This window comes from Melopsittacus undulatus, chromosome 9 (genome assembly GCF_012275295.1).
Source record: "Melopsittacus undulatus isolate bMelUnd1 chromosome 9, bMelUnd1.mat.Z, whole genome shotgun sequence".
Taxonomy (NCBI): domain Eukaryota; kingdom Metazoa; phylum Chordata; class Aves; order Psittaciformes; family Psittaculidae; genus Melopsittacus; species Melopsittacus undulatus.
This window is the reverse complement of record NC_047535.1, coordinates 26,753,935-26,780,835: the sequence shown is the minus strand read 5'-3', so window position 1 is coordinate 26,780,835 and position 26,901 is coordinate 26,753,935. Positions and strand designations below refer to the sequence as shown.

General features: G+C 46.0%; 1 protein-coding gene across 2 annotated transcripts in view; it reads right to left on the bottom strand.

Annotated features, from left to right (window-relative positions):
• The window catches only part of CADPS (calcium dependent secretion activator), a 210,316-nt gene that overhangs the window by 156,050 nt on the left and 27,365 nt on the right, over positions 1-26,901 (bottom strand). For both annotated transcript variants that reach the window (XM_034066465.1, XM_034066466.1), the window contains exons 2-3: positions 14,610-14,723; positions 9,931-10,263 (exon numbers count right to left, since the gene is read on the bottom strand). In XM_034066465.1, coding sequence (XP_033922356.1) covers positions 9,931-10,263; positions 14,610-14,723 — 447 coding nt within the window. The remainder of the gene's footprint in view (positions 1-9,930; positions 10,264-14,609; positions 14,724-26,901) is intronic.

Here is a 26,901-nt window from a genome sequence, read left to right as displayed (position 1 = left end):
CCTCTGCTCTCATCTATTCCTATGATAGAACTCAGAGGTGGAAGCAGATGGGCACTTGCAGAGGCAGCAGACACCCAATTAATAACCTCAGGGCTGAAGTGGTTACCTTCCCAGAGACCTCTGCTAGCCTGCAAATGGCAGCATCAGCATATCATCAACTACTCCGATCCTTCATACTTTTCCCCAGTTGCTCCTACGTAGAGCCAGGAATTCACCACTCAACTTATCATTTCCAAAATGCAAGGTGATGGTAGGAAAATGGAACTGATATCCATTAACAAATATCCATTTGAAATGAGGCCTGATCTGGTGGAAAAAAATAATCTGCCTAAACAGCAGGGAAGTCATGTCAGCAAGTAGATTTTCAGTGGAAAAGGAAAATGAGCAGTACCTAAATAAAGGGGTTAAAGTAGACTGAAAGCGTCAAGTCATAGATATTTTATAAGGCACCCGTGGTTATTTTTACAGGTTGAGAGAGCTGGGGTAGTTCAGCCTGGAAAAGACTTCAGGAAGACCTTAGAGCAGCTTCCAGTGCCTAAAGGGGCTACAGGAAAGATAGGGAGGGACCCTTTACCAGGGACTGTAGGGACAGGACAAGGGGGAATAGCTTTAAACTGAAAGAGGGGGGACTGAGACGAGCTCTTAGGCAGAAGCTCTTCCCTGTGAGGGTGCTGAGGTGCTGGCACAGGATGCCTAGAGAAGCTGTGGCTGCCCCATCCCTGGCAGTGTTCAAGGCCAGGTTGGACACAGGGGCTTGGAGCAAACTGCTCCAGTGGAAGGTGTCCCTGCCCGTGGCAGGGGTTTGGAACTGGATGAGCTTTAAGGTCCCTTCCAAGCCAAACCAGTCTGGGATTCTATAGGGTTTTTAATGCATTCCTTTGCAGCATGAACACAGATGATGAAAAGTATTCATGGGCCAACTGAAACACAAATACAACTGAAGAGATACCCTGATGGTAATTTAAAACTTGAACTGTGGGGATTAAATCAGTCCACACAGACAACTAAGAGTTTTCAGGTGATATTACAACACTGCAAACCGCCCTCACTGAAGAGATGAATAAAAACCATTTCACACTAAGGATGAACATCTTGAAAAATCATCCTAACTTTAGCCCTAATGTACCTGCAGGGATCAATATTGCTGGAGCAGGATAGGTCTGGTCTGATGCCTGAAGTTGCCCGTGTGGCCTCTGGATAAAGCACAACTGTTTCTAATCTGATTTTGCACAAGCTGTTGAAATGCAGAGGACTACTGGTCCCAGCATGCTGCATCCCCTCGTGCTGCAAGCTGAGGGGGTCACTAATGGTCTGGATGAGTTAGTCTACTGCTGCTTCTTGAGATCATTTTGCATGCTTTTTCATTAGACTAACGAGCTCTCTTGGTTGCACTTACCTCGCTGGCAAAGTGCACAGCAGACCGAAAAGGGGGAGTAGGCAAGTGTCAAGGGTGTCCAGTTGTGACAAATAACACCTGAGTGCTCTATTAAGCAAACTAAACCAGGGCTTTGGCTCAGAGCCTGTTGATTTCAGCAGCAAATAATGAATTAAATCCATCTCCAAAACCCCATGCAGAGGGGCTCCCAGCAGCCAAAATGTTTTGCATGACAGTAGACAGCAGAAATGAGAGGCTGCTTCTCCAACTCCAGCACTTGCCTGGATGCTAAAACCATTTTCTGTCCCTTAAATAAACCCCCATAACAAGCCACTGCTTGTTTTGGCAGAACAAATGACATTTGGCTGGGCTAAGGAGAGGCATCCACACCCCTAAACCCAGAGGGAAGGCTGGCAGGAGGTAGCGTGGGAAGGATGCAGTGCAGAAGACCTCTTCAGCCTAAAAAACATCTCTGGTTAGTGTTAGAAGAAAACAACTGACTTTTCCTCTGCAAGCCTTCACTACTGTTGCATGACATTACAATTCCTCTGCTAAATATCTGCTCTTCAGATGCACATTCTAGCCTGGTTTCTGTAAAGGGGCTGTAAAACCAGAAGATGTCCAGAGTAGGACCAGAACTGGAAGTTCCTAGTGCATGAAAACATACATCCCCAACTGGCAGCTAACAGGGTTAAAACACCCTCTGATTAAATGAAAGCATCTTTAATTAGTTTAATTGACCATGCCTCAGCCAAGACCATCTGCTCAGCAGTATTTGCCTGCTCTTTGCAGGAGCGATTGATCAGACATAGCTAGAGAATACAGCATTAGGCTACATCAGATTTATTTTGTTTAATAGAAGAACTAATTTGCTTTAAATTTAATTACAGGGGCCAAGATTGCTCTCTAAGTCCATAACAGCACAGAACATGGGCTGATCCTACAGCTAATGGATGCACACATAGGCCCAGAAGTGCCTGTGCAGATCAGACACTTGGTGATGACAGCTTGGAAGAGAAGATCCCTCCCTGGCAGAGAGTGATCGCTGCAGTTTCCTCCGCAAAAGTGGCCACCCAACATGTGCAATGTCCCCCTCCAACCATCTAAGCTTTTTCCACAGCTCTCCATTGAATGCTGCAGTAGACATGTCCCATCTCAACCACCTTTCCTTCTCCAAAAGACACCAGACATGTAGGGTTGCTGTTTCTGCACAATATGGGACCAACAGGGACAATCAGGGGACCACTCTGTACCTCCTGGGTGAGTTCCATCAGCAAACCTCTCCCAAATGCAGTGGCTGGCAGCCGAGGGTCCCACAGAGCCAGACATCACAGTCGCCCCATCCCTGACAGCACAGTGTCCCTCTCAGTTTCTCCACCCTTCTACACCTGATGATGCAGGAGGCACGGACAACGCGGAGATGATCAATGCGATCAAGCAATTGCCAAAGTTTATTCAGATACAGTGCTCCTTTTATACCCTTACACACCCTTAGGTTTCTTATGTAACACCCTTGGATACTGAGCTCTAATTGGTTAGTCTAGAGGTTACTACCATTTACAAAGCTAATGTTTACAACTTGTTATAATTGTGATTAAATACCTTACTCTAAAAATACAGTGGGAAACTACAACCTTAGCGGAGATCATTCTGTGCACGTTTTCAGTGGAAAATTACAGAGGCCTAACAAGACAATTGACCTTGCTTATGCCTGCCAAAAATCTTCTTACTTTACAGTAATAAGGCTCAGGGTATCGGAATCGCTCACTACGTGGCCTTGGCTCTTTAAGAATCCCACATATACCAACATCATTCAACTTATCACACCCCTAGCTAATGAAGAAGAGCAACTCCCCCTCCTCCCCAAAGGACCATGTGTATTTACGTTGTGTTATTATGAAATTAGAAATTTCATTCACTTCTCAATGTTTTTTCGTGTTGCAATTTCCCATCGGGCACTAAATCACTGCTGTCTTTGGGAGATGATGGAGCCCTGACAGGCGTGCTGCGGCTGCCACTGCCTGCTACAGGAGTAATTACAACCCTGCAGAAGGCTCCAGGCTGCCATTTCCGTTTCCATGGAAATAAATACTGAATTACTGAAAACTGAGTATAATGCTTTATGGATTTTGAGGCCTTTGATCATCTCAAAACTTAACACATTTTTATTGGTGGTGGATCTCTTGGTGGGAGAGGAAGTAATACTTGCAGTGTGAAAACAGGAGTGAATGAAAGGTGTTTTGAAACAGTAAAAGAGGTGGGGGGAAAAGGTCTGGCTGATGCCCTGGGGATTTGCAAAGGGAACAGCAGTACTGACCAAAGCTGCTGGCTGTCCACAGCATCCAAGCATCCAGGCTGGACAGACGAGCCCATAGAGGATCATCAGTCCTTGCCTGCAGCCCCAGCTTGCCACCATCATGATGGCCTGTTTCATAGAATCCTAGAATGGTTTGAGTTGTAAGCGACCTTAAAGCTCATCCAGTTCCAACCTCCTGCCACAGGCAGGGACAGCTTCCACTATACCAGGTTGCTCCAAGCCCCATCCTACCTAGCCTTGAATGCTTCCAGTTTGCAGGGACTCATGAGGAGGAAGACCTCCTACACTTTTGGAGGGATCAGCGTTAGTGCTTAAACACCCAGCACTAAGATGGCCATTTCACGGGCACTGAGCTTCAACATGAAGCTAGAATAAAAACCAATTGCTTTATGTTCTTCAAAAGTGATGAGCAGGGAGCAGAAGGGAGCGATCTGATTCTAAACCCCTGTATCTCTGAACAGAATGTGTAAAAAAAAGCGATGTGTACAGACAGGTAACTCCATGCTCTGTAGGATGACCCTGGGGCTCAAATTCTCACTATAAGGCAAGGCTGGGAAGTTTGCATCACAACAAATTAAATTAAACACTTGGATACACACAAACCAAACACCTATTCTGAAGTCACCTAAACCTTCATCTCACTGTCTGAGCTGTTACAGTGTTAGAGTTTCTGTCCTTACTTGTTTCTCCCTAACTTGGGCTGAATGTTCCAAGTACCACTGCAGCATCTCTGCAACAGGCTCAATGCATCACAGTGAGTCAAGAAACAAACCTGAACTGCAGAGATGAGAGAGGGGCAGGAGGCGAGACATCACCTCAGCGGATTACCTTTAATACTGACTTGAGCTAAAATCAAACATTTGATTCAGGACAGAAATCCTAAAGATCTTTTCTGCTAACACTTCTGAACCTAATTTTCTTGGCAGGGGAACTTTGTGTTTTGTGAGAAATGTCAGCCTTTGGACACAGTGTCCCAATTCCGCTGCAAAAATAAATGTCAAAACAGTGAATTCTAATTTTAAGCCAGCTCTGGTTGGCAAAATTTGTGTTGAAATGTTTCCTGACTAAAATCACAGGACAGCAAAACTTACAAAACAATTTGGATTGCACCTGTAAGAGACATCCTTCACATGAAATAGCAACAAGACAGCAATAGGACTTGGTCTGTGTTGTAGCCCATCTACACATGCATGTTTCTGATGTTTTACCTTCTACCTGGATGGACAGGAATAGATGCTGAAAAACCATAACCATATATTATTATGTACAACTGACAGCGTATATTTAGCTATTTGCTTTCAAATCTAATATATAAGGGATTTAGATGAAATTGGAAGCTTAGCATTGGCGTTTTTGCACGTTTAACAGGAATGCCACAGTGTATGGGATGCTTCAGGCCCAGGAAAGAAGAGAAAGTCTGATTGTGAAGCTTGTGAATTCAGAGTCCTGCGGGGACAGCCCAGAGTTTTCCTCCGAAGCAGGAGGATGGAAGTGTGGAGCTCACCATGCGGCCTGGACATCAGCTATTGCTGCTGGATTAACTGAACAGTGCTGTACCAGATCCTTCCCACTGTCGCTAAAAATGACTATCAAACACAGCTTGAGATAGGAGAGTAAATCACTGCCCTACAGCTGGGGAAGAACAAGGCAGGAGAACACCACAGCCTGATTTTCTTGAGCTGCTGCTGCTGCAATTCAGCCGTTATGAAGGTCAGTGGGAAACACAGGGATTGTGCCCGAGGAAATGCTGACTGCAGCAAAGACCCAAGTTTGGAACTGCCCAACACTTACAGAAAATAGCTTCTGTAGGACTCTTCCACAGTCACAGGTTACTTGCAAAGCAGAAGAGCTACACTCAAGACTTGCCAAAGGGTTCTGCACCAGAAACCCAAGACTGAAACACACCTCTCCCTCCACAATGCCTCTCAAACAGCGGAGAGGCTCACTGCTGGAGCCAGATACTCAATTCCCAAAGCTGACTCCAGTGGAGCAGAAACATCAAAGCCACATAGTATGTGTTATGCAAAAACCTTAAGCCTCTGTGTATTATTTAAAATGTTCTAGTCAGAGGTTGTGCTTAACAACCATTCTGCCACAACACCACTTCCCAGCTCTGCTTCCTAAAAGCCTTTCCAACTGCATCAACCCTTTTTACTCCATTGCTATCTCAGATCCTGCCATATCATAGCTATCACATTAAGAATACACTTCTCATACCACCTGGGGATATCGCATTAAATAACTCCTTTAGCAATCATCCTCCTTCTGCACACTATAGTAGGTCAGAAGTGAATGGAAATGCTGTTCCAGTCATGTAATTGTTATGCAATTAGTGAGTATGATGTAACAGGAGACTACAGAGAGAACAGCACCTTCTTCCAGACAGCAGAAGTTCAAGGCAATGTTTGGGACTCTCAGCACTGCTAGGATGACAACAACAACAACAACTGCCTTCTTACCCCTTGCTTCTTTGCACAGCCTCTGAGGCAGTTTCACCCTGCACACCAAAGCAAGGGAGAGCACAGCAACACAGCCAGCCCCAGCCAACAGGAGCAATAGGAGAAGCTTTGTTTTTCTAAGCACAGGTGATTGTCTCATAAACTGCATTAACAGCACCACAAAGAGTGATGGCATTCAGATGCCCTGCCAGAGAAAAGGCTCTGTTTCCCAATTCCACCCATGACTGGCAGACAAGTATAGGTCAAAAGCAAGTGTATCTTGTATCGTGCCAAACCGCCGCTGGGAAGCCTGATTGCCCCCAGGTTTGTCTGGGAGGGTTGCTCAGTCTCAGTGTAAAGCCTGTGGCTAACACCATGGCAGGCTGAGAGCCAGGGTCCATGGTGGGCTCTGGCAGGAGCTGCCTGTACACTGCCTGAGGGAGGAAAGCAAATGTATTAATCACATGAGTAGTACTTGGAGCCTGCATGACGTTTTGGGGAATATTGTACCTTCAGTATACGCAGGAAAATACCAGACAGTGCTCTCCTTTTACTTAAAGCTCATCACAAACACAATATACAAAATAGTTTGTTCTTATTAAACTGGTCAGAAACATCAATCAAATGTTAAGAAAAAGATTCAAGCTGTACTTCCAATTAGCTCTGGTGAGACAATAGTCAGTGTGTCTTCACAGGGACAGAAACAAGCACTGCTGAGGCTGACTGTAACCAAAATACAATCCAGACTGAAACAAAACAGCATGATGGGAATAAATTATCATCCATAGGGGTTATGGAACCAGTGTCCCAAAGCCCAGGAGGTGAGCTCTGTGCTGCAAGTACAGCTATGGGCTGAGAGGTGTTTGCTAAACCCATCAGGGAAGGGAGCTGGCTGCTGGTTTCAGGACAGGCTTCAGGGCAGAGGTGTTTACATGAGATGGCTTGTCAAACAGAGACAGGAAGATGTGGCAAATGAAGATTAATGAAAATGCAGAGTGGTGGTGGAATAGAGAGAGTCAGCAGCTAGAAAGAATTCTTGCAGAAGCATGTCCCAGCCCTGCCATGCCCATAGCACAGGTACCTGCAAAGCAGGGAGCCATTCCTATCCCTCAGCTGCCTCCAGTCTGCTCCCACCCAGCGCCCATCCATGCTGCTGCAGTGCTGTACACACAACTCTCCTCTCTCCAGATATCCCTGCTTTAGGGCTGTAACATCAGCAGGTGCCTCTGGCTCCCTAATTGATGTCAAACTTCCCACACAGGAGATGCTGCCAGTGCAGAGCAGCTCACAGCACAGTCCAAGGGGTTACAGCACAGGAGAGTTTCCAAGCCACAAAGGGCAGTACGCAGGGCTTGACTTGCATCTTCCAGCCTACAGCAATCAGGCACCCAGCTGCTGCTGCGGCTTAGAAATCTGCCCTGGGTGAACAGCAAAAGCTTTTGGAGTAGAAAATAATTTGCTACTAAAGTTTAGGAGGAAAAGGGAAAAAATGTTCTGCTTCAGGCCTGAGGCCAATGTTTCATCATGAGAGATCAGGAAGAAACTCTCATGGGGGAAAAGGGGCAGGTTACCACATCACTGCTCACTCATTTCCTGCTCTTCCCTGCAGCTCTGCTGCAGAAAACACACTAGCCAAGTGGTGTGTACCTTCAACTATTGCCAGGAACAACCCAGACAGGCTAAGCAAACAACAACATTTGTATGTTGATAGGTTTTACTTACACCCTACAACAGACTGGCTGCAATCGATGGCTGAGACCCTTCAGGAAGCAATGGTCAACAGGATTCTGGTGCTTCCTAGCAAGACAGAAACGCAAAGCAGCTATTGCTGCTCTCCTAAAGGCTGCTGATGCCCTGAGAGCTCCAGAGATCCTTTTGGTACAGCCCAAATGACATGACCACAAGTAGCACCAAAATAAGGGTTCCCCACAACAAAGCCTGCAGTTTCACTGTGTGCCCACTGCAGCCTGCTTTCCCGGCAGCATCTAAAGGGAGAAGGAGCAGCAGCAACAACTGGATTCCACCCCATCACACCAGCACCGCAGCACTATAATCACTCGTGCTGTGCCCCAGCTGAAACGCTGCTGGCCTTGCAGCTTTCTGAGCCTTATAAAGGGCTTTTCCTTCTGCATAGCTAATCCTCACTATTCAGGTATTTAAACCAGAGTAACTCCTGTGCTAATACTCGCTTTCAACAGAAATTACATCTTTCTCTAAAAGCTTAAATTACAGGTTTGCAGCCTCCAAGTATTAGGAAAAGCCCAGAATTAAATCCTTCAACTTTCAGAGTAAAACCAGGACATACTGCAGGAAACAGGCTGCTTGATGCAACAGCAATTTGTAGGGAGCAGCTACTGGGTTCATAGTAGAAAGGCTCTCATAAGCACAGATCATCCACAAAGCAAGGCAGTCATGATTAAATATTGCTTTATGCATCACTGGGAACCACAAAGCTAGAGGGTAGGATCACTCACATGCTCATACAAAACCACTCTAGCTCCTTAGCCAAGCACAGGTCAAGGGAGGATGAGAGACACAGGGCTTGAGTTGGTTTAAGTTTGAAAACCAAAACACTGCAGAACTGACTCAGCTCTCAACACATCACTGAAAACATTATGGGTTTGATTTTAAAGAAGTCCTCCAAGACAGGATGGAGGCACAAAATTAGTTTTGAAAACATGATTTATGGGGACCAGTGCAGTCCTTCCTGTTTTCTTTTTGCTACGAAGATGCCTTACTCAGGAACATATATTACCCTCTCCTCACTCTGCCATTAAGGCCTGAGGTGAAGTACAAATGCAAGATAAGCTCTTTACATCTTTAAGATGAAGAACAAATGCAAGATCTGCATTTAAAAAACACAGATCAAATGACTTTCTATGTCCTGAAAAGAATTCAAAATGTCTAGACATAAGATAGACAGAATTAGTCTCAAATGTATTAATTTCAACAAGTTGAACCCCTGAATTACGGGGAAGAGACTGAGGTCCGCTCCACCTCTGTAAACTTTCCACAGCATCACCTTACCTTCTCTGTGACTCTGACATCCTTTATCCCACCTGTGATATTTATATCTGGTTGCAAGGGACTGTAATCTGGGTCACCACCAGCCTGGACATCCACTGACAGCCCTCAGCAAGAGCTGCTGGAAATGCAAGCAGCTCTGCAGAGTTCCAGCTCTGTGCCTCTGGGGAACTGGATGGTGCTGGGGGGAATGCAAGGAGAAGAATGGGAAAGGTTTTCATCTATCTGGGAATTCTTAGTGCAAGCAGAGCCACCCTGAGGTCATGGGAGTTGGGACACTCTCTCCTTCCACCATGAGCATGCAGGGGTCACAAAGGTTCCTCTACTTAAGGAGGGCCTGTACAACTTCGAGAAGTGAGTTTGCATAAGACATCCACCCCAGGGACATCAGAGCTTCAAGGACTAGTAAGGTTACTGCAGGTACAGAAAGTATTTCTGTTGTTTAGACTGGTGATGTGACAGAGAAAAGGCAAGAATGTCACAGCAAAACAGCCCGCTTAGGCACCACCGAAGACCTGCTCATCCAGACACAGAGTTGGAGAAATAAAACCTTCCCATCTCAGCAATCCTATGGGATTCCAGGAGAAAAGAAGCATAAGCCCAAGAGAAAAAATTGGCAGTGTAGAAGTCCCACCATGAATCAAAGCCTCTTTCCTTAGTGAACCATCTCTCAAAGTCCTGTCCAGCCCAGTTCATAACAGCAACATTTCCCGTTGGAAAGCCCTTCCGCAAGGAACACTCCTCCATTCCCACCCAGCCTGGCAGAAGATCCTTACCTGGCACGCATTGTACAGAAGCTGATGCTCAAATTTCTTGATCCCCAAAATGTTCTGGAACATCTCGTAGAGCTGCTCCTTGCTGAGGATGAGCTCCGAGGCAGCACTCGCAGTCATCCTGGCCTGCTGCTTGCGGGGATCCTCTTCCCCACGGTAAATAGCATCAAACTTTGCCATCCAGGAGCTCAGCACTGTCTCCTTGCTGAGGCCATCAATTTCTGGCAGGCTCCGCACCCTCTTCTCAATGTGTTTCTTGAAGACCTCCCGGGAGTCATTTGCTGAGCACCCTCCGCTCTGCACCATCCTGGCAACGCGATCGCTCTTCAGGAATACCTACAAGAAAAGGGTGACTTCAAATGGTGTCAGTTAAAACACTAATAAATCCCCCTTAAGTACCACAAAGTGTGGTGTCACTGCTGGGAAGCCTGACTGCCAGCATGCTTTCCATTTCCTCACTCAACAGGCGTGTATTGCCATGGACAGAGATTTTAGCTGTACTCTGGGAAGAGTAATGAAATCGGGTGAAGCTTCTGCTTTGTGTCTGCTAAAATGGAACATTTTGATGCAATTAGGTCTTCAGATGTTGTGGTTGCACCTCACCAGATACATTAATGCCCTTTGGGAAAGCAGAATTACATTTTACTCTAGTAACGGTTTTAATAAGTAAGTTATTGCACAACTGCATTCACCAAACCAAGTTCTGCCCTGTTACAGTCATCCTATTCAAGTGAACAGCACATTATCTATCTGAATAGCATCCCATCCATCTGGGAAACCTCTGACCACTGCAAGGACCAGGCCTACATTAAGCTACTACACCAGAGATCTCTGCAGTGTCACAAGATGGCACTGCATTAATTAGTTTATTGTTACCTTCGGTTAAATAACATCTATGTCCCCACTTCTTCCATACTCTAGTGTTTCCAACCTGGGCAACCAGCACTGCAAGAGCACTCTTAAAATGCCCTGGGAAGGGACAAGGATGAGTGGCCTGATCTTTACAAACTGATGGGTAAACATCAAAGCAACCCAGATCACCAAAAGCTGGCATGGTTACAGGGGGATGAAGCCAAATCCCTTCTTGCTCCAGCTCTGCTGCTATAGCACAGGATGGTTCAGCATGGGTTGAGGCTGCCTGGGAAGGCTCTTGCAAAGAGAGCTCATGCAAGGTGCAGGATGCTGACAGCAGGAGGGAGGCAGAAGGTGTTTCATGAAGATGCTCTTCCCACCGCAAGAGCAGCAGAAGGGTCGAAACCTAACAGATACCTGCAGACCAGGCAATGCCATGGGTGCAACACAGAGCTGAAGGGCAAGAGAGGGACAGGGGTATATTGCATTGGCTCTCATCTCCTGAGGCCTGAACACAGGAGAGCAATCAATGCCCAGTAAGGATTACTGTTTTATTAATGATGTCAAGAACCAGTGAATGCAGCAGGCTGGGAAGAAGCTGTGCCAGCACAGGGGTGTATCTGTCAGCTCTCAATAATTAAAGAGCTTGAAGATGACCTAAGAACATGGTAAATCTTTTTTCACACCACTCAGAAACGTGGCATTCCATGTTCCCAGCCACTGGATGGCACAGGCATCTGTAGGCAGTGGTAGTGGGGTTTGCCCCAGCCCCAAAATGCTGCTGCTGAAGAACTGGGCTGTTTCCTTTCAACATCACTGTGCTGGGGAGCACCCCCTGCAGACAGGATAGCCAAAATGCCACCTGCAGCCTCTTTATTCCACGATGAAATGATATAAGCATGCATGTTGTTTCCCTAGGGTTTAAATGGCAGTGTGTGTAGGTGCTTTTAAGTAATAGGTGAGAGCTATCAAAATCTTAGCTCCCAACACAGCCAAGGAAGTCCCCAGCACAATGACTGGGAGAAGCGGTGGGAGGTCATGGAGAATGGCCACACTGCAGCATCATCAGCTCTTGCTTTTTCCTCTGTAATCATCCGGATGCCTTTACAACAGCTCAAATGACTTCTCATACCTGCCAGCACCAGCTGCTGTTATCTGCAGTCCTCACCCCCATCAGAAGGTAGACAGCACTGCAAGCAGAGGGACCTGACTCCTCATCTCCCCTCAGTCCTGGGTGCAGAGCAGCAGCCAGCAGAGGGAAGGATGGCTGGGGCTGGCAGGGAGCAGGCAGGCACAAAGGAGAGCCAGCCAGACACAAAGCAGGAGGAAAAGACCGTGAAATAGGAAGATAAAAAAAAAGATAAAAGAGGTGTTTTGTCCTGCAGAGCAAGCTGCTTTCTTTAGAAAATACCCGGAGCATCGCCAGGCTGTCAGACTGCCTCGTAGGAGTCGGGAGCTGCTGGAGCAAAACCCTGGCATGGGTGCATACACCAGCACACACACAGGAAAGCTGACCTCTGAGCTGGGTCGGGCATCTCCTGCTACATCCATAGAGGAGCCCCACACATCACGTGTGGCCCCAGCTCTATCTGCCCACAGCAGAGTGGATGTGGGTCTAACCAACCATTTCCATCATACCCACTGGAGGGGCTGATGCATAAAGTGCTGGCTGACAGATGCTTTACTCATTGGAAGTAAAAGGACATCAGAAAAGCTCTTCTGGAGTGTCTGTTAGAGTGTGCTGGGCCTGTCTCACACACACAGGTCTGCAGCATTCCTGCAGGCACAGCAGTGCTTTGTACACCAGCAGCAGAGCCTGCTCAGATCACTCAAGCTTTTAACCTTGAACCATTCTAAGACTGGCAACCACATGCTTACCCCTTGACAGTTGATTTAACAGGAGAAACACATACAAACACATTCAGGGTAATAGCAAATGCATTCCTGACCTACAATGTCATCTCTAGAAAACAAACAGCACTCAAACAAACAGAAACCACCAAAATCCAAATATTCTCCAGGTAATGAACCTATTCTGCACTGTTTGTGGACCTCTTAGAAACACCAGCCATGTCCTGCACAGAGATGGCTAGTTTCAGCTGAGCAAAACCCCCAGTTTTAGTGTTTTCCAAGCTATCAGGCAGCTTTACAAATCACTACCCAAATGCCAAATTCCAGATAGTGTCCATCCAATGGACAGTAAATTGCACAAAACTGTGATGTGCAAGGGCTGAGATAAGCAGGACCTGCTGTGATTGTACCATGGCTTGACCAAGGGTGAGCACCTTCCTGCAGGGAAGGGAGGAAGGAGAAGACCATCAGCAGAGAACACTGCTCAGGCTCTGAGAGGGGGCAGAGGCTTTGCCTGGTGCCAGTACAGATGATGCTGACGAAGAGACACGTGGCCATGCTACAGCTGCACAGAAGCTGAAAGTACATGGCTGGAAATTAAATGAGACCAACAGTTAAAAAGGAAAGACACAGAGTGATGCATTACATTTTTTGTGGCCTGCTTATATAGGCCAGAGCCAGTGGAATGTTCAGTTGAAACAAAGACAGAGGGTATGCAGACATCAGCTGCTCTTTGTAAGGGATCATTTGGGGTAATTATACAGCACAGGACTTCTAGACCTAGTTTAGAAGTCTTTCAGCCAGATCCATCCACAAAACAGGGATGTATTTTGTCTCTTTTTAAGCCATTCCCTTTTCCTGCCCAATAGTCCTATCAGAACAGATTACACTGCTCTTACATCCTAAAATGCAGCTCAGGTCATCTTGAAAGTTTTCTCTGACAGCATCTGCTTGGTGAAGCTGTGATAAACTGATAATCCCTTGGCAATTTCTTTCCTGATAAGAGATGTAAATTACTCTCAGCTTCCTTCCTGTGGAGAGAATGATGGAGCAGTAACTACTAGGCTGGTGTAATAGAGTTAATCCACAGATAATTTGTGCTTTCCTTACACAGAAGCAGCTGCTGCCAATTTTTATAGAGTTAAAATTCACTTCAGTTTTAGTATCTGATTTTGATCCCCTCTTAGATTCCACTTCCAGAGAAATATTGTATGTGGGCAATTCAAAATCTTCACCTTTTATGACAGAATAGCTCTAGGGAGAAAAGAGAAATGGTTTGCAGAAAGGCTAGCAAAAATATAAGCAACACTCATATAAATCACAAGCACTGATTTCCTTGAAAAACAGAAGCTCTTTCCCTCTGAGAAATGATATGAAAAGCAGCATTATGGGCTGCATACAAAGAGGTGCAAAAAGACAGACATGCATAATTATTCTTTTGCACAAGTATGAATGATGCTTCACGTTCTTTGGCATCGTTTAGTTTTGTAGATGCGCATCCTCCTCCATTCTCCTTTGCTTTGCAGCACTTGTCATCTAAAGTGAGAAGAAAAGACTCTGGCTGAAAATCCCAAAGTCAGTCAGATACAACATAAATGCTTCACCAGGAGCTGAATGTGCTGCTCAGTTTTCTCTTGGTATTTTTTACAGGGAGCATGTAACATTTATTTTATATTATGCAGTCTTCTCTAAAAGTACACTGCTTAAAAGTACCAGGAAGATATTTTTCAACTTATACAAGAAGGGTCATCTTCCTCATAATCAAGCTATAGGAGACACCGCAGTGTAGGGTTTACCATATGGTTGCATGTTCAAACCCTGAACCTCACAAACCTTTTGACGTACCAGACATAAGCTTTCTGCTTGCCTCTGTTTCATACTATTTGATAAAGAACAATCCATTATTTCAGAAATTAACCCCATCTGTGAATAGAGGTGAGAAGAGGGAATCATACATATGCTGTATTGTCTCTTCTTACCTCATAGTAGCTCTGGACAGCGTTTATAAATGCTTCATCTGCCACAATCTGAGTTTCTCCATTGAGAAAGGCCTGGAAACGATCTTTGATGGTCTGAAGCTGCTGCTTGCTTATCTGCAAAACATATAAAAAGGAGAAAATTAGCCAAGAAAGGTTTATGTATGAAGAAAAAGAAAACAACCCAAAAACTAATTTTCCTGTACTATCTTATGTGGATGATTATGAAGTGCATCTCTGTTCTCCTTTGGAAACAGCAGCAACACCTTTTGGATCAGCCATGCGCGGGTGCACACACACACACGCATTCTTCAACCTGGCAAGTTCATTTAAGCATCATGAACAACTGAAGTCATGCTGAGCATCATTTCTAAGCATCTCTACCACCACAAAACCACATAAAGGACTTTAATCACTTCAGCTATACCTAAGTCAAAAGCAGGCTGCTTGGAAGAGACTGCTCCAGTGCAATCTCTTCCTCATTTAGCCTGTCCTCCCCTTCAGAAGATGAGGTTTCACCACTGAATCTTTCAAGCTGGCTGTTGAAGACAGCACTCAGCAGCACTCCAGGGCCTTGGTCTTCCCTTGTTTGTTTTTCCCTTGTTTATTTCTTTTGGCTTGCCACACATAAAACACCAGTCAGGACCAGTGCTGAGAGAATTTAATGCCATTTTTGCCAGAGGCAAAAATGTTCTTATCCTAGCAAGGACTTTCTCTGTTGTCTCCTTTGAAACTCAAAACAGTTTCTGTCCAAAGTACAGCTGGTGCAACTTACAAGACAGCTCTAGCTTGTCACAATGGCATCAACAGAAAGTTAACAAGGGTTTATTCCAGCCTTGCCATTATTTTGCCTAGTTTCTCTGTCAGTTTAAAACCAGACATAGCTAAAAAAAACCCCACCTCTTTAGTATGTAACACAAAGTCACAGCAAGCATGTAAGTCATGTACCAGCAATGCCAGCACAGCATCTTACGATGCAGATAATACTCTGAAGGCCTGTAGGGATTTAAACGTAGTTGTGCCTGGTTTGCGGTGGGGCTATGTTAGGTTTGAGGCTAAGAATTAATTTATCCAAAAGAGAAAGAAGCAAACAAGATGCATGTACAACAACTTCAAACTTGAAGGGAAAAGAGAGCAGTAAGAATAGGACAACTATTTACTAATGACTGAAAGGTCTGGACAAGAGTGTTTTTTTCTTACTTGTGTGCCAGCAGAAGAAACCAGCCTATTAGAATGGAAGAGAAAGATAAAATTAATGGCTCTAAGTGTCTAAATGGCTTTGAATAAAGTACTGAAAGCTATGGAGACTCAAATAACTAGAGCATAATGAAGCCTGGTAAACTCAGCCAGTGATAAAAAGCAGGAGAGGGACCAATTGGAGAATGCAACAATAAATATCACTAGATCTAGATGATGTGCCATGTGGGTTGTTCAGGTACTGCAATAACAAACATCATGAATACTGATAATTAATTCTGCAACACGACGCTGAGGAGGGGTAGTGAGCAATGGCAATTTGATGTGATAATCTGCGATTAGTTTATCCTGGTGCTTATGGAGAGGTGTTCATCAAAGTGGCATAAAGTAAGTTGAGTCTTGCTCAATGTGCTCTGCTTCAGAAAAGCAGGAACAGCCTTCACCACCCTGACAGTCCCAAAACAGCAGCACAGACTTCACAGGGTCTGACACATGCAACAAGGTTCAGCACCACAGGGCTGGCCCATCCCTTTAACCTGGTCCACCTCAGCCTTGGGCACCATCAGCAATGAGCTCTGTGGAAAAACACTGCTGAAAACTCTTTGCTTTAATGCTGTCAGGATCTAATTGTTGGCTCTAAGAATCCATCTGCCACCTCAGGCAACTAAAACTTCTGGTATTTGCCAATAGCACTCTAGACATCACAAACCCTTGGGCAATGTGCACAGCATCAGGTGTAAAGCAGGCTCCAAGCCTGTCTGAGCTGATGTGAGCTCCTGATGGAATTTAAAGGAAAACTGGGTCAGCAATAAGAGGAGGCAGAGACAATATAGGGATAGAGTGGGAAACACCTGTGGGAAGGTGCTAGATCTATTTTTATTAAGCATTTAATTATCTGGAAGAAAGGAAAAGCAAGATGTTAATTAAATGTATTGATGATTTTGTATTAGTAACCATTGTGAATGCCAGGCAGGCACCAGGCGACAGAGGCCATAAGAAACAAAGAAAAGAAACAGGAAAACTACAGGTAACATTGAAATCAGGGTCCTGAGGCACAAGGAAAGACATACTAAGGGCACAGATACTGTGAGCCAAGAGGCTTTTCATTTGGGATTTTAAAATGCATGGCATTTTTATCATTATTACTGTCCGAGTTATTTCTTAGGACAACCTCCAGAAGTCCTTGCTTGTTCAATTCCCATAATGTCATCTAGAAGCAGTATTTTATGCTCCTTCCTCAATACTGAACAGGCTACCTTCAAAATGAATGATGCTCCTTGAAATTCCTAGAAACTCCCAACATGCAGCTCACACGTGAGCTCCTGAGGGCTGTGGAAATGAATCATCAGATTTGTCTTTATTGGAGTGGCAGTTGCCTCCTCCTCACATCCAAGCTTTATGCAAGTATTTAACTTGTCCAGGGAAAAGGAAATCCTCTGTGATCCCATCAGGCTACAGCATAGCCCAGTCCTCTGCTTAACAGCACCTTCAATCTTCCATCACCACCAGACCGTGAAACAGCACTGCTGCACTGATCTGTGTCTGTGCCACTGTCACGGATGTGTTACCGAGCAAGCAGTCGATCTGAGCCAGAATTAAACTATTTTCACATTAAATTTAGCTTCTGCAGCATAGCAGCAGGTGCCCTGTGCAGAAAGTCAGCATCAGCAGAGAGGACCAGACCTGCAGGTCAACAAAATCTGCCCCAAATGCTCCACACCTCCCATTTTATGCCTCTTCCCCTCCCCATCAAGTTTCAAGAGCATCGCTGCTGAGCCCCAAAGTGCCCCTTGGGCACCAGGAGGCAGCACATTCCCGGTGGAGGCAGGACCAGGGCAGGGTAGCAGGCTCAGCCCCAATGCCACACTCCAAAGCATTTAAGCAGGGGCAAGCAATGCCACCAACCCATCTGCAGGCTTAAAAGAGTCCATGTTCTGAACACTAACCTGGAAGCTCAAGTGCTTTAAAGGCGGGGGTGTTAGTTTATCTCTTGCTATTAGAGGCATGAGTAATCAGCTAGAAATCAATATGAAGCAAGCCAAAAGCTTCTGCAGATCCACTAAGGCACCAATACAAACCACGTCTCAGTTACCTTCCGTAATGTGCTTACAAAGAGTGGAGAACAGCCAAATGACTTTCCCTTCAAGGCACACCAGTACAACATGACAGCCCTTGCACCAACTACGGCAGGAGGTGACACCCTGGTGGGGGTGAGGCTGGTGAGGGGCAGAGCCTCACTGCCCTGATGGAAACACAAATCCAGGAGCAAGGAGGGAAGGAGAGAACTGAGAGTAAGCAGGAGCACTGTGGTAGATAGAAGAGGTTTATTCTGCTTACCTTCTTTCACTGCTTTCCCCCTCACTGCTTTCAGTGTATGATAGCTGTTAAGGAAATAATTACTGCATTTGAGAGGCTGCAGAACAACCTGCTTGCATATAGAAGCTGTGGACCCAAGCGACCTCTCCCAAGTTCATACTATGGGGTGCTTACGTTTATTCACAGCCTTAATCTGTCTGAAGCGAGTACTGAAGTTGCCAGATATACACATGCATATCAAAAAATGTAATCTGAGGCAGTGATGAAGAATTCCTGACACAGGTATCAGGCAGGGCACCCATGGAGCTTTGGGCTGGCATCACTAGAAGATTGCATGGCTTTTTATAAGAAGCTTGGTAGAGGTCTTCTCCATACTGGACTATATTATGGGAATGAGCTCACCAGTGACCAGATCTGGGCATACCTGTCATTCCTACCTTCTTGGTCTAACTTTTTAAAGAGAAGCTGCATGCCCAGCACAATGTAGTAACCTCAGAAACAGGGTGGAACATCTCTGCCATGCGCTGTGGTCATAAACAAATCACAGAGGCTATTTCTTGCATTTGTTTGATGCAGATCTCAGCAAACAGCACACCAGCCTCTTTGGGACAAATGTTCACCAGCAGCTTGCTCACTACATGTTATTTTTGCACGCATCCCATCTGACTTGGAGCCGAACATAAACCTGAACACACAGCACTACGGCACGTTCTCCAGCAAACAGCTGGCTCCATCTCTGCATCAACTCCAGCCTCCTTCGCCTACAGCACAAGCATTCCAAAGAGGAGCTGTTTGCTGCAGAGAAGTTCTCTGGAAAAAGTTATACACAGCAGCGTGCCTCACTAATCCCTCCTCTCTCCAAAACGCTTTGTTCTATCTGAACAGAGCATGGCCATATAGCTCGCCACTTAGGTACATTCCACAATAGTACCATGTTAGCTGGATCCAGGCTTTGTCCCACACGCTGGGAAAAGCTCAAAGCAGAGCCTCAGATTTACACGCTTTGGACTTTGAAGAATTAGAACAACTTCTACAGATTTTTACTCTTTTACATTGAACTTTCACACCTGCAAGTTCAATTTACACAAGAAAACAAGATCATTTGCACTCATAGGGCAGTTGAATTTCAAAGCTTCGTATGATGTATAGCAATAGTATTAGAAGCCCAAGAGCCACAGGTTATAATGCCTTGAAAGACAGTAGAAAGGGGAGTTTCATGAGAATTTATATGAATTCCTTCATAATGTCACAGTGCGGGTGGTCCAGCACTGAGACATGGGGCCAGAGTGACTGTGGCAGGGGAACTGGGCCAGAGATCTCCACAAGTCCCTTGCAAGCTACAATATACTATGGCAGTACCATGTCTAACAGAAGCTTTTCAAGGACATGCCATCCCAAACTGCAGATAGCCAAATTGTTCAGGGTAACTGCCGATTTGTCAGTGGCAGGCTACAGAACAACCCATCCACAGCTGTACATGTACTCAAGCCAGCTAACAAAGCCACATCCATCCATGTGACAGCTCCTGGAACAGCAGTCAGGTTTGAACTCTGCAGATTTTCAAGTGAGCCTGCAAAAGGTTTCAAAGTGAAAGGTATCCCTGTGGGAGAGAGGTGATCCCCTCCAGGGACACACTGAACACCTCTGGGCAAGGACTGGGTATTTTGGTCCACTGATGCCTCACAGTGCCCTTGCACATACCACTGGAAGAGTCTGCCCTTTCACCAGGGCATGAGAATGCATGGCACTGCTCCCTGATGGCTCAGCCCATCAGTATCACTCGTATCCCAAAGGAATCTCTTCAGGTGGGCACTTCAGGCAATTCCCACGGGAAACACCGCTGCCTTTTGTCTAGAGAAACCAGCTTACAGCACATGAACAAAAGCGGCACAGAGCTCTTGCTCCTCAGGGTACCTGCTGTTTGGGTACCACTGCAAGGAGGAATATTTAACTGCTCACTGTGCTGCTGCTCTGGGTTTGGTTTCATAACAGCTAATAAATATTTTATTACACCTCAGCACCAGGTGATTTAGGAAGAAGCTAAACCAACCGAGGGAGCATCCCTCATCATCACCGCTTCCACAGTCAGAAACCAGACACAACATGAACAGTGTGGAAGAGACGGAAGGAGGTGCGGGGAGCTGAAGCTGGTCTCAAGGGAGAAGCCAGACGCTCCAGCAATAGGCATGAGAGTATTAAAACCCCACCAGGCTATTTTGCACTGGAAAAACACATCAGATTCCTCCTGTGCTCATGCTGCTTTCACCCCCCAACAGGAGAGAGGACCACACTGGGGTTGACTCACACCCCAGTATTGCGTGCGCCCACTCTCCTGGGCGGACATGGCTCCTCCACAAACAGCTTTTCACTGTTAACATAAGCAACCAGTATTAACTGCCAGTCTCAGGGAACTTTACCCAGCTGCCTAACACTGTATTTTCTGGTTGTTTCAGAGAAGCTTAATATTTGTTACCAGTAAGAGCTCCTTGTGCTTTGGTTTCTGACAGCCACAATACATCTTTCCAGGGGTGCCGAGCCAGCACGTCCCTTTCTCTTACAGTCTGGCCAGATGTGCATCGCTGTGCACACACCCACTGATCTGCCCCTGTCTATGCAATTCCCTCTTTGTGGGTGCTTGATTTGTTGCCTTCTGCCTCTGTCTGTGATTTACAAACCCTGCTGTATCTACGCTGCCTGCCCTCTTCTCCAGTCATGCTCATCCTTTGTGGATGGCAAACAAGAAAAGCACTGGTCACATCCCCAGCCACCAACCCTGCTGCCACATCCTCCACTCTCAGAAGAGTTGATTTGTTGCAGAGAGAACAACTTCTGCCATCACCATGCCCGGGTTTACACACGAGGCAGTGGAAGGCGCGCTCAACACCTTCTGCCTACAGCAGCTCGTGCCCTGCCTGCTCAGCCCACCTGGGGATGGGTTGGAGCAATACAGACCCTCCAAGGAGCAAAGCTTCTACATACCCACCTGCACCGCACTCAGAAATCAGGCTGGGTTTTGGGCACAAGCAACACAAACAGCCTCCAGGTAATTACGCACCAGCCCAGCACTGACTTGGAGCTCAGACAAACCAACCTCCCACTCGACCAGCCTGAAAACACGAGTAATGTTTCCTGACCTAATGGTAAATGTCTGCTTCAGCAACAGGACTGAAGGGGTGAGGAAACCCACCAGAGCTGCCTGCAGAGGAAGGAAGGAAGCCCCCTCCTCTGCCCAGCTGCACCCAGACAGTGCCCTATCACAGCATCAGCTCTGGTCATTGCCAGAACCTCTCTCTACCTCTGTTATTAGAAGCAAATCCAGCAGGTTTGCAGCATGAACATTGAGTGTAAATGATTTTGGCACTTGCTGGAACATTTCTTCTCTAAAGAGGCTCTAGTATTGCTGGATAAGTAATGGGAAGGTAATACATCAATCCCTTTGGTTAGGCCAGCTGCAGGTACAGAACCTCTAGATCAAGCACAGCAGATCTTTCCACCATCCCAGTAGCAGGTTTATCAAAAGAGACAAAGCACAGGCTCCAAATCACTCTTTGAAACATGTGGATGCTCTTTTATGTCCTCTCACACCCTGACTGCACTTCTTCTCCAGGATGCTCTCTGCCAGCTAGGCATAGCTTGACATATATAAAAGGCCTAAAACTTCATTATGGCTACTCCTCCTTTCTGAAACACAGTGATGCACAGTGCCAAAAGAGGAGAGCAAAGCCATGATGTGGGACATAGCCTCTGCTGTCAACCTTCTCCCTGGTACTTCCCAAGATACATCTTCCCTCTACAACCTGCCATGACATAGCAAGCATAGATGTAGGTAGACACATCAAAAGATACTTCACCACTCTTCACTTGCTATCTCTGTTTGTACCAGCTATGTCCATCCAATGCTCACATGCCAACCCTGCATGTCTCCCCTGCAAAAGGACCCCTTTTCCAGTAAGATCAACCACACATATTAGAAGCAGCAGCTCTGGCAGCTTCAGGAACTTCTGCTCCTGTTTGCAAGTCTCCTGTCATCTCTATCTTCTCCCTTTTGGTCCCTCCCCTGCCGCTGATGTGCAAGTGGATAATCCCAAGGTGGAGCCACCAGACAAGGGCACAGAAAACTTGGAACTTTTCCCAACTTTGATCTTATTTTACTTAAGCAAGCCATTAGCAGGGTGAGTTTGCAATAGATCTAACAGACTGAGCCAGCCCTGCTGGGTATTTTTCTGTGTATGATCAAACAGAATCATGCCCCTATATTTTTTTTGACTGATTAATAAAAATATGAATTTGATCTCAGGAGAATGGAGAAATCAGCACAAAATATAAGCAAGAAATAGCAGTGATGAAATACTAGGCCAATGACTGAGCATGGGCTGAGAACTGCTGCTCTCAGAAGCATCCCTGGTGACTTCTGCTGTGACAGGAGCCTCGCCTGCTCACCCACCAGGCATAAAACACATCTGCATGATGCAGCAGCGTTCAGCAGAAAGCCCAGCACCATCCTGCCTCTGTTAGCTGCTCTGTTAACACAATACAAAACACAAACCCATAAAAACATTAAAATGCAGCTACCCACTAAAACCAGGGTGCAAATAGAATGGAGGCTCTCTAGCATAGGCAGAGCAACATGCAAAGCCCCCAACTTTGTGTGCCCCTGTGGGTGCACCCCAAAGGCAAGAGACAAGTCCCTTTATTTCCCCAAGTGCTGGACTTTGCAACTAGCTTCTCTCCTCCTGTGTGGCCCAAACACCTTTCTTCTTTCCTGGTTAACCCCAAGTCTCAAGGGCCATTAACACAGCTATTTACACAGTCCCCCCTTGAAAATCCTGCTAGCAAGGGCCTTGGTCATGTGCAGGCCAAGTCATGTTTGCTTTAACTGGCGTAGGAGCTCTCTGCAAATGTAACAGAAATGCCTTGCTCTGCCCTTTTACTCCACCAGTGTGGTACAAACAGCTCATTGCTGCTCTGAGACCTCCAAAAGTAACTTAGCCCATGAAAGACCAAGGGAAGATCTTCCCTCTCCTCTTGAGCCTCACGGGCAAGTCCTGTAAAACAACATTTTTCACTCCTTCTCTTTCGGACAGAAAACAACACATGGTGTCTTGAAGCTTGTGAGTGTTGATGTGACACAGCTCTGAGGCATTACCTCGCATATTTTTGTGCTTCAACACTATGGTGTGCCACACAGTGGCAGGGCATGGTGTGGGGATGGAGAATATCATAGGTCATCTCCTACGAGTGAGTCACCCATGCTGTGTCCCTTGGAGAAATCAGGGAGAGGCTGTGCAGCAAAGCTACTAGAATAAGCAAGGGTCCTTTCCAACCCTAACTATTCTATGATTCTGAGGGTAACTTCCAGAACTTGGGTGTTTTACAGTCTTACTGACATGGAAAGAAAACCAGTCATGTTGGGGTATGGATGCTGCATGTCTATTGCCCAATGGCTGCAAAGCCCTAAGCCTCCTGAGACAGGCATGTAATATCTTTCAGTTCAATCACCTGCAATAAATAGCTGATACTGTATTCATTTAACAATAAAATAGCTTTGTGCAAAATCTTCTACAAGTGCTACACAGGCACGTTCACAAATGACACCCAGGTGTCCAAAAGAAGCAACTGTATACAAGTGAATGTATACAATGAATTGTATGCAAGTTTTACTCAACTTATGCACAATTGATGTGGCTCAAGTCCCTTTGATCAGGGACACCCTGCCAGCCCCTGCTGAGGAGTTGTTAACAGTGAAGAACCTCTTGTCACCTCCCTAGTCAGTGTTTCTTGGACAGTACAGTACTCTGAAGACCAGTAGCCCATATTGCTGCTGATGCTACATAAGCATCTCTGCTCCTGGACTACTTTAGAGGCTAGGCAAGGTTTGATATATCCTGTGTTTGGAAATCCCAGGCACAACCTAAGGACAGCTAAATACCCATTTATAATATTGTGTCCAAAAAATGGATGAGGGATGGGGTGAGAACACAAGTTGGTCTATGCTGATGGGTCCCCCACAGAGGAGACCAGTGTCCTAGGACCCAGGCAAGTCCCTGTGCCCAACAGCCCAGTTCTCTCCTTCTTTTGTGCTGCATCATCCATTTGTGGAAGGAGAATAACAGCACTTCACTTCTCTGCAGAAGTGGCTACATGCATGAAAAGCCTCCCCTCTCACAGAACTAGGATGGTGGGTTATCCAAGAAGAGAAGTAAGCCACTTACAGAGAAACACTTTAAAATCACTATTTTAACTATTTCCAGCTCTATGTTCCCACTCCAGGCAGGCCTTATGTGCTGCAGAAACTAATTGTCCTTCCTGGTTAATGTATACAGCAGCTCATGCTGATCTGAAGACATCAAACAACCAGAGCTAAAGATCTACCAACACCTCAGATCTCCAACCAAAAATCCCCAAAAAAACTACATCTACCACGACTGTACTTATTTCTGTACCATTTTCATCATTAAACTCTGACTCTCCTTCATGTCACAAGCTATTTGAAACCCAGTTCTTATGAAGCAGAAGCGACAAATGAATGGAGACTCACGGACTCCTGGTGTGTCCCAGCCTCTGTGGGAGAGCTGTTTTCAGCCTCGCAAAGTTAGCAGGGGAGGGAGTATCTCTGATGGAACTGAACAAGATAGCAAGGAATGGAGAGAAGCTTCCAGGCAGACAAGGCTGAATTGGTGAGCTTTGCCATAGGTAATGTACCCACCAGCCCCCCAAAACAGAAAGCTGCTGTCTACAACTGCTTCAAACTGGGCTGGTGGTGTGGAAAAAGAAGTTGATGTAGGTCTGAGCCAAACCTCTTTTCCACAGAAGGCATGTTTTCAAAGCAGCCTATCGAGAGACCTGACCTATTGCATGGTGGGGCTCTGGCTAAGTACCACTTGTTCTGTCTGAAGTTTTCCCTTATTCTGTGCATGTGCTATTACCAGGAAACAAGAAAAAGGAAAGAGAACACCCCAGAAAATCTGTTGAAGAGCCAAACCCATCTCTGATCCAGTCTCTTTCAGAAAACACTTGAAAAAGGTTCAAGCAATCAGTCAAGCCAGAACAGAATGTTGTTAGATGGAGAAACAAGAGAGAAAAGGTGTGAATCTGCAGTGTACCTCCTCCTCCTCCTCACATTTCCTGCTAAAGTGAGTAATCTCAGATTTTTACAAGGGCATGTTGTTTGGAGCTGGAAGAAAAAGTTTGGTCAAAGGTAGTTTGTTCTGAGGCAGTAAACTACTGCAGGAAAACTGCATTTCAACTTGGGACTTGCAGACACTTAGGAATATACCTTTGCACAGTGGCTGGTATGTACCCAAAATAACTGAGAATGAATGTCTGCTCCTTCAAAGGCATTAAGGAACATTATTTACAATAACATGGTTCCACTGCAGTGATAGTATGATTATTGTTTACTTTAAGGAAAGGCACTGCTAAAATTATCCACGGTCCTAGACTTTGGATCCAGTTTATACCAGGAGGCTGAAATTGAAAAGGGCAAATCCTGCAAACTATCTGAGGCATCACAGAGGCTGGGTGAGAGCCCCATGGGAACATACCCCCTGAGGCTAGTTTAGCTCCGATTCCCAAACTCTGAGCACATCATTCAGTTGGCAGGGGAGGCTGCAGGAAGCAATGGCCTTTTCTCAGCTCTGGGCTGTAAATATAAATGAAACACAGTGAAGAAAATCACGTTCACTACGGTGCACACACAGCGTGCATGCAGCGTGTGCAGGTCCCACACTGGCATCTGCAAAGAGGACAATTAGCTGCTTGTGTGAGATCAGGCATGGAGCTCGGTAATGGTTTTTAAGATAACAGAAAGGCCATTTGCTGGCTGACAGGCTTTGGGTCTGCAGTGATCAGTCTGAGCCTTGCAACACAGGGAGATCTTCTGGGGAAGCAGTGGAAGGACCAGGGTGAGGCATCCAGGCCATGCACAGCTTGGTACTGGGATCTTCCCCATAGCAAACCCCACTGGTAGAGTGTAAGGAGCAATGCCATAATCAACATTCACTTGAATCGTCCCTTGGGGCAGAGGCAAGAGGGCCATCCTGGCTCCCCAAGTGTCTATCCCTCTGCCCTTGGTGCTTCTACCCTGGCATATTAGTCACCTTTTGCATTTCACCTTCTGCCAAGCTTAATTAGAGCTAAATAACACCCCAAAAAGCGTGACCTAGAACCAAGCAGCCAGACCCATGCAGCCAGCCCCAGCTGCAAAAGTACTCCTGCTGGCTCCCTGGCACAGACCGCAAATCCAGCCAAACCTGCTCTGGTCCAGCCTGCCTCCCCAGCACCCATCTGCAAAACAGCTGGAAGTAATAAAAAACCAAAGCATAAAGCCTTTTCTTGTGCCTTTTTTAGCCAAAGGTGAGAGATACTAGTTTGAAACATCCAGCTTTTCTACCAAACCCAGAAAAAAGCAAGTCTGGTACCACTGTTTTATGTTAACTACCTAAAGACTGACAATTCTCAGCACAACAGTTGCATATGGCCCTGCATAAAGATCCTTTCCAAAAATGCATGACTACACATCACTAACACTCATTTAAAGCTAGGAAAGCTGGTTTCAGGATTCCTGTGCAGTGCAGTATATTGAAGGCTGGTCAATAAAGAAGAGTTTCATTCCTCTTCTTTAGGCTCTAGGCAGGATAATTTTAAGGGCTTTAAATGATAAGCTCTGGGCATTTCTGCTGGGAGGGCTCTGCCCCCTGCAACCCCCTTCCGGATCAGATGAGCTGTCTCTGCTCCTCACTCACTGCAAGCTATGTGGATGGGAAGAACTGCAAAATGATGC